Raw genomic sequence first — 13,519 nt, 5'->3', positions numbered from 1 at the left:
ATCGACGGGGTGTCTACAAATTTATTATTATTATAAAATTTCAATAGTTGCAGTGAATATCTTGAAAACAGTTGCTCGAATACAATTGCTCGAAAAAAAATGCTCAAAAAACAATTGCTCGAAAACAAATGCTCAAAAAACAATTGCTCGAATTTTGAAATCATCAAATGCATATTTCCTTAATAGCTGAATTGCTCGATTAGGCCATTGAAAAATATTCGAATTTAGGTGAAGAAAACATAAATTTTTATATTACACTTTAGAACAGTGGTTCCCAAACTGTGTCGCGACCCACTAGTGGATAAAGGCAAGGGAAGAGTATCCAGTTCTTTGGAACATAGCCTTTAAAGGACTGATGGGGTTTTCAACCATATATTTGTGTGAGAGGGCATTTTCCGCTTTGGTATATTTAAAAATTAAATATAGAAATAGGCTTTGTGTGGAATGCCTTTAAAACTTTCAACTTTCAACCCAGATATAGAATCTCTTGTAAATCGTCAGCACCAGTTCCACAAGTCACATTAATTACGTAAGTCTCATTTTTTCATGTTTTGGTATTTGTTTAGTTTTAAGATTCTGAATTAGAAGTATTTTTTTGTACTGTATTTTATCTTCAATTATATCATCTTTACCATTTTCTTTCAGAGGTGTATTCCTCAATGGTGAATTTTCATGATAATAATAATAAAAATATTATTAGTAATAATAATTATACTAAATAATATTTAATATGTGGGTCGCGAAAAAAAATCCACAATGAAGGTGGGTCCCCAGGCAAAAAAGTTTGGGAAACGCTGCTTTGGAATATATTATGCTATAAATTTTTATAAATGTACCCATGGAATAAATTGCAACAAATATAATATATATTATATTACCTACTATATTATTCTTCAACAAAACTGTTTTTCAATTAGATTTCTACAAAATAATATTACATGTATTCCAAAACCATAATGATATATATTGTGGTCAATACTTCGAAGGTGATTTAATAGATTCTTTGAATGAAATTGGCAACAGATCCTTTGTGAACGCCCAGAATAATCTATCTAGTACTTCGTCTGCTGTGTAGCGGTTCAACCTGTGACATACTGTTCTATTTTAACAGAACTTTGAAATTATTTTTTTTTTGGAGGGCTTCGATAAATTCCCACAGGTTAGGATGGCTGCAGGTTGATTTATGTTCGAACCCTCTACTGAATTGTTTGTTTTTGGTACAGCACTCACTGTAGCATTATTCCACATATAATGGGCAAATAATGATTTGAGGCATCGATTACTTCCTTCTGAGCATCTCGACCAAGTATCCTCAAAATAATCAAGAACAAATTGAGTCTCTTCAGGAATTGTTTCTTTGTCACCCACCCAATTGCTCGAACACAACTACTACTTGTGTATGCGGAACAAATGTTAGTGCACCGTAACTGACCGTGCACAGACTTGCAAGCAGCTAATTCAAAGTCTGTTGAAACTGCTTTTGGTGAAAGTGACGGTTCTGTATTCTGAAGCACTTGCTGAAATTTCGTGCACGTTGGTTCTCTTTTATTTGGCAAAAGAGCATGAATTCGTGGGACCAGAATCGTAGTGAAGGAAATTCATTGCTTAGTAAAGTTTTCTTGAAATCTCTAGAGCCGGTTGTCCGTACTCGCACATTTCAAATGGTTCTTTTGATTGTGTTTATGGCCGGCAGTTTTCCAATAGCTCCTTTGACTTCTGACGACAATGTTGACACAATGTGATGGGGAGGCTTTCTTGAATGTTACTGCCCATTCTCTGGCTTTATCCATGAATTTAGATATTTCAACAACTAACAATTCAATGAACAATTTTTTTCCTTTTTCGATTTTAACAAACTCCATATTCACACCATTTTAACTTCACTAAAAATCATGAAAAACCGAATTGCATATTTATTTCAATTTTTTTTGTATCGTAGATATCAAGTAGGTATAATCGACCCAATCGAAGATAGGCAACCATTCAACTAAAGACCATTTTGATAGGAACGATTCAATAATACCTAATTACATTCATACCTTCTTTTTACCTTTTTTACCTAGACTGAAGGACCTTTCATGTTCAGCATACCGTTTTGAGAAATTTCGATCACATTGTCCCTCATAAACACTATTACACTCCAGACACTTAAGCTTATAAACTCCATATTTCTCCAACTTGTCCACTTTATCTTTGACATTCAAAAGGAAATCAGATAACCTGGCATGTGGTCTGAATGCCACTTCCACATTGTTTTTTCTGAAGAAACCCGCAATTATCTCTCTTCTTTTACCAAAATATGTTTTACTCATTTCTTGATTTCTGATTGTTTGATCTGGGGGTATATTACTCTGTAAGCTAATGTAATCAATCATTATTAGTTTAAGTTTGAAAATGTCCTTATAGGACGAAACTGCGGTAATGTTAGTTACAAATAAAAGTGGTAAAAAACAGAAAGTTTCAATTCTCATTTTTCATGAAAATAGAGTTACTACAGTCTTCGTTGGGACCGTCGAATTGTATATTGGAGCAAAAATTATTCTAGGAATTCGCCATTTGATCAATTGCCTTTTCAACCAATTGTTTTTGAGCATTCACTTTCAAGCTATCGTTTTTGAGTAATAAATCATAATGTCAATTTGTATATGCAATAAATTTGAAACTGTTACCAAATTTTCACTTGGTTTACTGAAATGAAATCAGTTTTAGGATAAATTCTCTCATTCTTATGAACAAAGTTGTGGAGCTTGTGGATCAAAAAACACCTACAGACTTTGAACTCAGTAGTTCACACATATTATCGTAATTCAAAATTTTGTAGATGCCCTATTTAAATAACATGATGAATAATTATTACTTCTTTTTCACAGCACTTCTGCAATGAGTTTACTTTATGAATGTATTAATACAGTCATTGCTGTCCTAATAAGTATATCAACTGGAATGCCTAATCATGCAGCCAGTATACAACTTTGTGTACAAAAATTAAGGATACTTATTGAAGATTCCGACCAAAATCGTAAGTATTCATTCAATGAAAATGATGTTTTCATGAAAAGCCGAGCTTTGGATTTGTAAATTTTTGTTTTTTATCCTGTTTCAATTGAAATTTTTGTTCTCAATGAAAAGAAAAATAATCAGTAAGTGGTGAATATAATAATCGAATAATTTTTTGTCAAATTAAGATGAAAAGGAGATATACATAGGGTTCTGTTCTGAAAACTCATCATTTTTTTTGTTTAAAAAATAGATACAGGTTATTATAGTAAAAGACTAGAGATATTATGTTTGCGGTGTATAAAAATAAAAAATTACAATTACGGTAGTAAATTATACAGAAAAATTGATCAGTTTACAACTCAATATATCGATTGATGTAATCCGTTGTTTAAATTTATTCATGCTAATTTTGTCTACTTGTTTCAGTCAAGTATTTGGGTTTGTTAGCCATGTCCAAAATCCTGAAAACACACCCAAAAAGTGTCCAAGCCCATAAAGACCTCATTCTGCAGTGCATGGAAGACAAAGATGAATCTATTAGATTGAGGGCTTTAGATTTGCTCTATGGAATGGTAAGTAGTATTTGAACAGTTTAATTTGAAGTGCTTGAACAGCTTTATCTTTATAAAATTTAATTTGTGTTATGATTTGTATTAATATAGCTCACAAAGTAGGTACCTTATGAAATTGGATCTACTATCATGTAAACGAAATTGTGTATTCAGTATTTTTCATAAGTCAAACGAAATTGTAAATAATTGTAATTGTAAATAACTTGAAAAAAATGTGTGAATTTCTCATTAAAATTCTTTCTTAACAGAAGACAAATGTGAGTCTCCAAAATTGTGTCCTTGTTAATATTCAGCAATTATTAATATAGGAATGAGTTGACATAATGAAAAACATTAAAGAATACTTCAATTTATTGTTACTTGTGATTGTCACTCTGCAAATATTCTGGAGTACAGATGAAAAAAAAAAGTATTGCAGAAGGCTACTGAGTCAAAAAGGCGACAGGAAACAGTATGATAAAAAAACGAACTCCCATATTCCTATATTTATTAGAAAGTCTAGAGAAGTATAGAAATGTCACACTGTTGAATCTAACCGAAATCAAAATAAGTCTGAATACTGTATCGAGGAGACATAGTTGGATTATATTCAAAAGATTCACCTCTCCCGATGTTCTTATACAGTATGATTTGCACAAGATGCCTAGAATCCCAGTTAAACCCCTTCTCCATATATGAAATATTCCATTATAAATACTTGATCTATAGCACTCTTGATAAAGGGAATCAGTAAATGCCTGCATTCTTTTCTCAAAGGTGCTGGGCACACAGTAAGTGATGATGTCAAGTTGACATTTTAAAGTTAACATTTGCCAATATATTGTTATTATCAATAAGGCGTTTGGTTTTAATGAAGTTTCCGTCATCGTATTTATAAAGTGCGCCAAAGAATTCGCTCCAGTATTCTGCAGAGTTTTCAACCTGTCTTACTAGAAAGGGGGTTTTTCTTTCTGGTAGGAAGATTGCTTGCGTTCAGTCTATTCACTGAAAGGGAAGAAAAATCTTCCAAATGACTATAGACCAGTCGCTTTGCTATCAGTGATATCAAAAATCATTGAGAAAGCCATAAACCACCACATGCTAAAATATTTGGAAGGCTTCGACATCTTGAGCGATCATTGATATTGCTTTCGAAAACAAAAATCAACAGGCGACCTTCTATCGTATGTCACCCATATTTGAAATAACGCAATCGAGAATCATGGATAGTCAGGAGCTGTTGCGCTTGATATTTCTAAAGCCTTTGACCGTGTGTGGCATGAGGGTTTGCTGGGCAAACTTCGATGCTATGGCTTGTCGAGTCATTTTTGTGTATGGCTCTCCAGCTTCCTGAAAGAACGTTTCCTGCAAGTGACTGTTGATGGATATCTCTCGAATACTTTTAACATCAACGCTAATATGTCTGAGCACAATCATGTTACTGGAATTGCACAGGCTGCTTCTCAAAAGCTTGGAATACTGATCCGAACCAGAAAACTATACACACCTCTGCAACTTTTGATGTTTTATAAAGCTCAGATCAGACCATTGTTCACATGTATGGAACTCCGCTCCTAAGCATACCTTGAGGCTGCTAGATTATTTCCAGAAAAGAGCCATCCGACTGATTGAAGACACGAACATCACAAGTAACCTTGATAGTTTGAATTATCGAAGATAGGTTGGAGATTTGTCTCTTTTTTACAGATACTTTCTCGGAAGATGTTCCAAGTGACTTGGAACATTTGTTTCTCCTTAGAGCGCTACATATCAACTATCAGGTTAGCAAAGAAAATGTATTACAGAAACAGAATTGGAGAATCAACTAACAAAATTAAAGAGACTTGGTCCATAATAAATGACCTCAGGGGAAAATCAAAGAAAAAAAAAAGGTTGATATTCCATTAAATCCTAACAAAATAAATGAATTCTACTGCACCATTGCTAGAAAGCTAAGCAGCACTATTCGCGTGCCCTATGATCCCTTATTCAATTTAGAAAATATTAATATCGATGATAGCCTCATTTTGTATAACACAGATATTCATGAATTAATTGAAACCTTGAACGACATCAGAAATGAAAATACCGCTTGGTATGATGAGATTTCTGTAAAAATACTTTTGAATCTACCAGACAATGCATTGGAAACTTTAGTTAATCTCATTAATGGCCTCCTTCGAAACTGGCTCATTCCCTCCTTCTTTTAAGACTTCAATTGTTATTCCCTTACATAAAGGTGGTGATTTGCATAATCCCTCTAATCTGCAGCCCATTTCTCTAATTCCAACCTTAGCGAAAATTATTGAAAAATTAGTGAATAAACGATTGAATTATTTCTAAAATTTGCATGATATCATGAGTAATAAGCAATTCGATTCCTTAAATTTGCATGATATCATGAGTAATAACCAATTCGGGTTCCAGACGGAGAAAGATACAGGTGAAATAATTTTCTCTTTCCTCCATAAACTTTGTTCAGAAATAAATGCTGGTGAAGTAGCTGCCGAAGTTTTCTGTGACCTTTCGAAGGTTTTTGATTGTGTTAATCATGAATTATTACTCAAAAAACTTCACCGGTATGGCTGCAGAGGGGTGACGTACAATTGGTTTGAATCGTACCTCTCAGGCCGAACTCAAATGGTAAGAACATCGGAACTCTCAGAAAGCAGGGCAATCACATCTGGTGTGCCACAGGGTTCTGTGTTGGGTCCAGTTCTGTTTTTGTTGTATATTAATGATTTGATTATGATAGATATATCTGGCAGCTTTACTCTATTCGCGGATGATACAACAATATTGTGGAAGTAAAAAAACCCAGTAGAGCTACATAAAAAGATATCATCTGATTTAGAAAAGGTGAAAAATTGGTATGATGCTAATTTATTATCCTTGACTAGACAATGATATCTTGGAAAACAAATTGAACACAAAAGTTCTTGGTGTCTATATTGATAATAGGCTCAAATTTGATGAAAACGTCAGGCAGCTCAAGAGTAAAATCTCCTCCGGATGTTATGCAGTAAGGGTGGTTTCTAACGAGCTGGGTTTTCACACAGCAACATCCCAAATAAGATATGGAATACCATTTTGGGGAACATGCAGTGCAACCCTTCTCTCATCTCATTACAGAAAAGGGCAGTAAATGTCTCTGTAAAGTCAAACCTAGGAAATCATGCAGAAACTATTTTGCGGCCAATAAGATGTTAACCGTCGTTGCACTGTTCATTCTTGAAACTGTATGTTTGGTGCACAAACATAAAACGGAGTTTGACGTTGTCTCTTCTCCTTATGCTACTCGTAATAGCATATTTAATATAAGACTTCCTATACCTAACTCAACATTAATCAGGGATTCCATTTTTTATAATGGTGGAAAATTATTCAATCACTTACCAGTAGATATAAGGTCTCCAAATCTGACCAACATACAATTCAAGAAAGCAGTTAGAAATTTGCTAGCTGATAGACCCTATTATAGCTTGCAAGAGTATTTTAATGAATCATTTCAAAAGTGTATTCCATTTTATATTTATTTTTATTGTATTTGTACCTGTTTTATTCAAACCTTTATTAATTGCCAGTTTTTATCTATACACCATTAGTTAGCTCAATGGAACTAAATAAAATAATATCATCCGACTTGAAGAAGGTGAAGAGCTGGTGCAATGCAAATTTACTCTCTCTAAATGCATCCAAAACGAATATAATATCATTCAAATGTTTGCTTGATGACATTTCAATAGATGCTGCCATATTACAAAATAAATTAAACACAAAGTTTCTCGGTGTATTCACTGATAATAGGCTGAAATTTGATGAACACCTTGAACAACTGAAGAGTAAGATCTCCTCAGGATGTTATGCAGTTAGAGTGGTTTCAAATGAGTTGGGTTTCCATGTCGCAAAGATCGTTTACCATGCACTTATTGAATCTCGACTACATTATGGAATACATTTATGATATTACAGAAGAGGGCACTAAGATGTCTCTGTAAAGTCAAACCCAGAGAATCGTGCAGGAATTTGTTCACCGCCAATAAAATGTTAACAGTCATCGCATTTTTTATCTGAGAGACAGTGTTCCTTATTTATAAACATAAATCGAAGTTTAACTTTGCTTCTACTCCTTATGCTACTCGCAATAGCAATTATACCTTTAGACTTCCCATCCCAACTTCGAATTTAATCAAGGATTCCATATACTATAATGGTGGTAAATTGTTCAATCATTTATCATTAGAAATGAGATCTGCAAATTTAAGCAACGTTCATTTCAAAAAGGCGGTGAAGAACCTACTTGTGGATAGACCCTATTATAGTTTGGAAGAGTATTTGAGCGAATCCTTGTAACAATATATTAGCAATTTATTCTTTGTACTATCACTTTATACATGGTGGTATTTTATCTATACTTTTTTAGTACTTTTTTTATATTAACATTGTATTTCTTGGACAATAAAGTATATTTTGATTTGATTTGATTTGATATGCTTATATTTATACCTGCAAAGCTTTGCCGATGGGATACAAAATCTTCTTACAATAAAGTATATTTTGATTTGATTTGATATCAGAAATACAGCGATATCCAACAGAAATCCAACAGAATCCAACCTAGAGCGCCTTAAGGATTTTCCTGTAGTTCCTATGTTTTGTCCTTAAAAAAAAGATTTTCACAGAATAGTTCATAAATTGAAGACCGCACCAACTTTTTATAATTCTAAGGGTGGTGCATATGTGGGGTGTTATAATAATTCCCGTTTTATAATAATTCCCCTTTTTCCAAACTCCAATATCCTAATTCGTGCATATTCTCAGCCTCGATTCACAAATTTCTGTAACAAAATTCTTTACTGTTCTCAAAGATGAAAACATAATTGCATTGAAATTCAAAAGGGAATAATTGAATTACTAATTCAGTTGAAAATCAACTCGAACTCCTCATGTCGTTTCAACTATAATTTCAACTATGTCTATAAATATTTCGAGATGTGAATGTTTAGAATTTAATTTGCATTATTAATTTTCTTAGTACATGTGTATCTGTCCTTCATACAATCTTCAGACCTCATTTTGATTTCTGTTAGAGCTTTGATACATGAGATATTTCTTCTTCGCATAGAGCTCTGTTCGTCTGTCTCAGACGAAGATTTTGTGTATGCGGTTCAGATAAGATGAAATTATTCGTGATAATAATTACAAATTTTCATGATATAGATTTTATTTCCAATCGCTTTTCACTATATAGTAGCATCTTCAATTGAACTGGTACTCCACACTACTTTACAATGCAATTTATACAAATTATCGACCTTAATTAATAGAGATTATTAATTGGTAAACATGTAGCTATTATGTACAAAACAGGTAAATTATTGTTGCTAATGATTCTACTAATTCTAGTAAATTTTTCATGTAAATAAATTTAACAGTAGCATGCCATTTGTTGGAAAACAAGCACAATTTCGACTTAAAATGAAATAAGACGTACTACATACAGAAAATGAAGGAAAAAAGGGGACATTTGCCACATCCTAGTGTATAGGGACTAGGGGAGAAATGAATGTTTCCCATTTGACTTTTCAGGGAAAATCACCAGTCTTCCCACTGTACAATCCACAAAAACAGATGTTACTTTTTGACAGCATGGTTTAGATGAATACTAAAACAGCTTAACATCAATAAAGCTTCTGACCCTTATGAAGCACCTCTCATTGTACTTGAAAATACGCCAATAAATTTGCTCCAGAGTTCTATAGACTTTTCAGTTTATCTTACAAAAAAGTGCTTCCTTTTTGCTTGTCAGAAGACTGCTAACCTATACCTAAAAAAAGTAAGAAAAATCCACCAAAGAACTATAGATCAGTTACATTTATATTAATATCTGGAATCATGAAGAAAACTCTTAACACATTCTTAAATATTTGCTTCAAGCTATCATCAGTTTGTTTTCCGAAAGCAAAGATCAACAGGGGACCTTTTTACTTATATCCATTCACCATTGAAATAACACAATCAAGAAACAGGGAGTCTCACGATGTTGCTCTCGATATTTCCAAAGGTCAGACCATCCAGCTTTCTCGAAGAACATTCCTTACAAGTAGATATCGATTGTTCTCTCTGGATATCTTGCAAAATACAAAATAAAAATTTATAAAACTGTTGAAAATTCATTCAAATTCTTTTACAACAATTCTTTTGAAACAATTCAATAAATCGATTGATACACTTTTGAATTTCACCTGAATCTGCTGAGTATTAATTTATTTTATTCTTATTTTTATTGCTTTATATAAATTGTGATAAAATTATTTTGTTAGCTCTCTTGTGAAAGTAAGTTCATTTACTTTTTAGGTCTCTAAAAAAAATCTAATGGAAATCGTGAAAAAACTTATGGTACATATGGACAAGGCAGAAGGTACCATTTATAGGGATGAACTGTTGAGCAAAATTATATTGATATGCTCACAAAATAACTATCAGTTTATTACAAACTTTGAATGGTACATTACAGTTTTAGTGGAGTTAGCGCAGATGGAGTTTGGTTCCAAACAAGGTGATGTGATAATTTTATTATTATATTATTGTTATTTACTTTTTTTTTTTTTTATAAAATAAGTATTGAATTGTTTGTTCCCTGTGATACAGTGCCTCATGTTTGCCTGAATGTCCCTTTATTGCATTGCCGACAATTGAAGTCTTTGTTATACATACCTATTTTGTTTAGGTGTTCTCTCAATTGACAGTGTCCAGAGAGTAGCCCTGTTGTTTTTATGAGCCAATCCCTGATGTGTTTAAACAGTTCTTTGGTTCTCTTTTCGGGCAGTCCCTTTATAGAGGTTTTTCTCACTGTGTTTTCCCAGTACTATTTATCGTTCTTAGCTGGTTCAGGGTCTATAAATGGAGATGATGATTTGTGTCTGGCTCACTCATCAGCTCTTTTGTTGTCTGAGTATCCTGGCACTCAATATATAGTCAATCTATTATTGTTCGCCAGTTTTCTCAGTTCGTCACGTCATTTCCAGACCAGTCCTGACAACCCTTTTGGGTTTTTCAGTACCCCAAGTGCAGCCTGGCTATCTGTGTAAATATTGATCCGCTCATTTCCTTGAGGCCTCAAATTGCCTCAATAAGCCCATTCAATGTGTTGTAGTATGGCTTGTACTACTCTCATTATATGTCAGTAGAGTTACGAAAAGTTATCCCTCTTGTATTTGAAACTGTGGTCCATTGAATTTCCATGAGTATGGGGAAAGGGTTGTCCACATCCATGAAGCTCCCTGCAGGGATGCAGTTAAATACTCCGAGAGGTTATCTGGTATCCCAGAAACTCCATTGATCATTAGTCTCGGGTCACATAACTCCACTGGATCAAGCCCCTCTCGGTGCTGCAGGGGATGATGTAGGCTTAGAATAATATTGAATGTGATACCATGAATTTTTTTGTGACGGATATACTTTTTTCAGGTCATATTATTGGTGCTCAGATTATGGATGTATGTATACGTGTGCAGGCAATAAGATGTTTTGCTGTGAATGAAATGGCCCAAGTCTTAGATGTGTATACTTCAACTTCACAGTTTACGATCATGCAAGAAGTTTTATATGCAGCTGCATGGCTTTGTGGAGAGTTTGTAAGGTAGGTACGAGGATTGCCTTTTATGGCTTTTGATTATATCAAACCCACTCGCTAATTTATCATCTATATCGTATACTAGACCCGGAAATCACGGGTCCAGTATACGGTAGCTAAAGCTTCCTTGTGGTGACTTCAGTGATAATCTAACCCCATTCTATTCTATTGATTTTTTTATAGTGAACTGAAGGATATGGAAAAAACCTTGAAATCGATGTTGAAATATAAAGTTCTACCACAACATATTGAATCTGTTTTCTTACAAAACATCCTCAAAATATATGCTCATTTAATTGGAAAATACGAAATTGAAGAAAAGTATGATGAAATACTTAAGGTTTGTGATATGGTGACAGAAAAAATGAATGAAAGCATCAAATCTGGAGAGTTAGAAGTTCAAGAAAGGGCCAGCATTTCACTTTTTGTAATTAAAATTGTTCATGAGGAGATATCAATGAGTAAGTTCATGTTTATATGTTAACTCTTATGAATTTGATGCCATAATGGTATTGCTCCAGTTTTTACAATCTTAGGCTTTGTCCTCTTATTTGTTACTCAAACTCCATTATTCTGATGAAGAAACAAATTTCCAAATAAATTATGAGTTTACTTGTAACAACAGCATCCTAGAACTTAGTAATTTTATGTACTCATTGAATGCAACACATACATCTGTGAGGTAAGGAATTATGAAAGAGAAAATAAGATAAATACTGAAAATATCTTTCATTTCATCAAAGTTTATTGTTCAATTTTTATTTATTCGTTTTAGAAAAGACAATAAAAACCTCTGAAATGCCTGCATTAGACAGTTCATCTGAAAATAATGTTAAATCAATTTCTGAGGAATTGATCAGCATGTTTTGTGGTGAACTAAATCCAGTAGCTCCCAAAGCTCAGAAGAAAGTACCTTTGCCAGAAGGGTAAGTGTTACTTATTCACAATTTCTTTCAAGTCTAGGAAACTGCCGTAATCACAATGGTATACCAAAACATATAAATATAATATGAACTTCCCGCCTTACGAAAGATCAATGAAGCATGCTATTAATTTCCAAATTCAGATTTATTGACAGTTATAAGAAATTCGACCTACTACTTCATTTTCACTGATCACTAAACAAAGATATTTTTGATAGAGTATTATTACCACTATATTCATCCTCATACTTGATTATTTGGAAATTCAAATTTAGTGATATATTAATTCATATTTTCAGCCTAGATCTTGATGTTCCCATAAATGACCCAATAGAGGAATCTGAAACTGACAGTGAACCAGAAATAATGGAAAATCTCTTTATAAAACCAGACAAAGTTAAATCTATTATTTATCAATCTGAACCGACAGAAGAGGAACTGAAAAAGGTAAGAAAACATTTAATTGGAATTAATCCCTTTGCCGCTGAGCTAAAATATTGTCCTATCTCAGGAAAAACATTCAACAGAAGATGTAAAAAAATGTGAGAATCTTCCAAAGAAAGGAAGAATTTAATTATTTATATAATAAACTCTTTACAAAGATGTGAAGATCATGCAAAGAAGTAACTTTCAGACACAAACTGGAAGAACAAGTCATCTCGAATCAACTACTTTTATATAAACATTGAAATACATGAAAAAAAAAAAGATTCGAAACAACTACTTTTTTACAGGGTGTTTCAAATTCGATCCTCACCATTGGGATCTTGGAAACTAGGAGAGATACGAAGATGGTTAAATTGGGGCAAAGTTGCGCATTTACCTGACTAGCAATATGCCGTTGAGAAAGTTCTGAAATTCCGAGTATATTCGGATATATTCGGAAAAAACAGAAATTTTGGAAAATGGATTTCATTTTGTTCTGGCTTTATTTTTCGAAGGATTCGAAAATAAATTGCACTTCCACTTTGCCACTTTTTCCCTGCTACGTAATGTTATTTTCAGATTTGCTATCCGACGTTTCGTCTACGGGGCATCATCATCAACTTTATTTTTTCTAATGGGCTCTACATTGGATTCTTTCTGTTTTGAATTGAACCAGATTTTACCTTTTCAATGATGTATCATAAGTTATCATTCTTTTTCGAAAAATAGGAGAATATTGAAAAAAAAATCTTATCATAATAGGCTTTGACTTTTGATGTTTCTAAATTTGGCTTTCAATTTGTTGAACTCAATGACGTATGTCATTGAATTTTTGGCGAGAAATGGCTTTCACAAATGAAGAAAAAAGAGATATGATACAAATTTATTACAAATACGATAGAAACAGTTTTAGGACATCGGAAATGTATTTAAACTTGTATCCCGAAAAACGACAACCACATCGAACTATGTTCAAGTTTTGG

General features: G+C 33.2%; 1 protein-coding gene across 1 annotated transcript in view; it reads left to right on the top strand.

Annotated features, from left to right (window-relative positions):
• Positions 1-13,519, top strand: part of garnet (adaptor-related protein complex 3, delta 1 subunit-like garnet) — a 41,236-nt gene that overhangs the window by 12,897 nt on the left and 14,820 nt on the right. The window contains exons 9-15 of the mRNA XM_074170643.1: positions 2,871-3,019; positions 3,427-3,572; positions 9,909-10,110; positions 11,022-11,193; positions 11,371-11,648; positions 11,963-12,113; positions 12,410-12,557. Of these exons, the coding sequence (XP_074026744.1) occupies positions 2,871-3,019; positions 3,427-3,572; positions 9,909-10,110; positions 11,022-11,193; positions 11,371-11,648; positions 11,963-12,113; positions 12,410-12,557 (1,246 nt within the window). The remainder of the gene's footprint in view (positions 1-2,870; positions 3,020-3,426; positions 3,573-9,908; positions 10,111-11,021; positions 11,194-11,370; positions 11,649-11,962; positions 12,114-12,409; positions 12,558-13,519) is intronic.

The sequence above is a fragment of the Leptinotarsa decemlineata genome, unplaced genomic scaffold, assembly GCF_025532065.1.
Source record: "Leptinotarsa decemlineata unplaced genomic scaffold, Ldec_3_MD MMD2_P_RNA_scaffold_9, whole genome shotgun sequence".
Lineage (NCBI taxonomy): Eukaryota > Metazoa > Arthropoda > Insecta > Coleoptera > Chrysomelidae > Leptinotarsa > Leptinotarsa decemlineata.
Note: the sequence above shows the minus strand (reverse complement) of the source record. Positions and strands in the feature narration are given on the sequence as shown.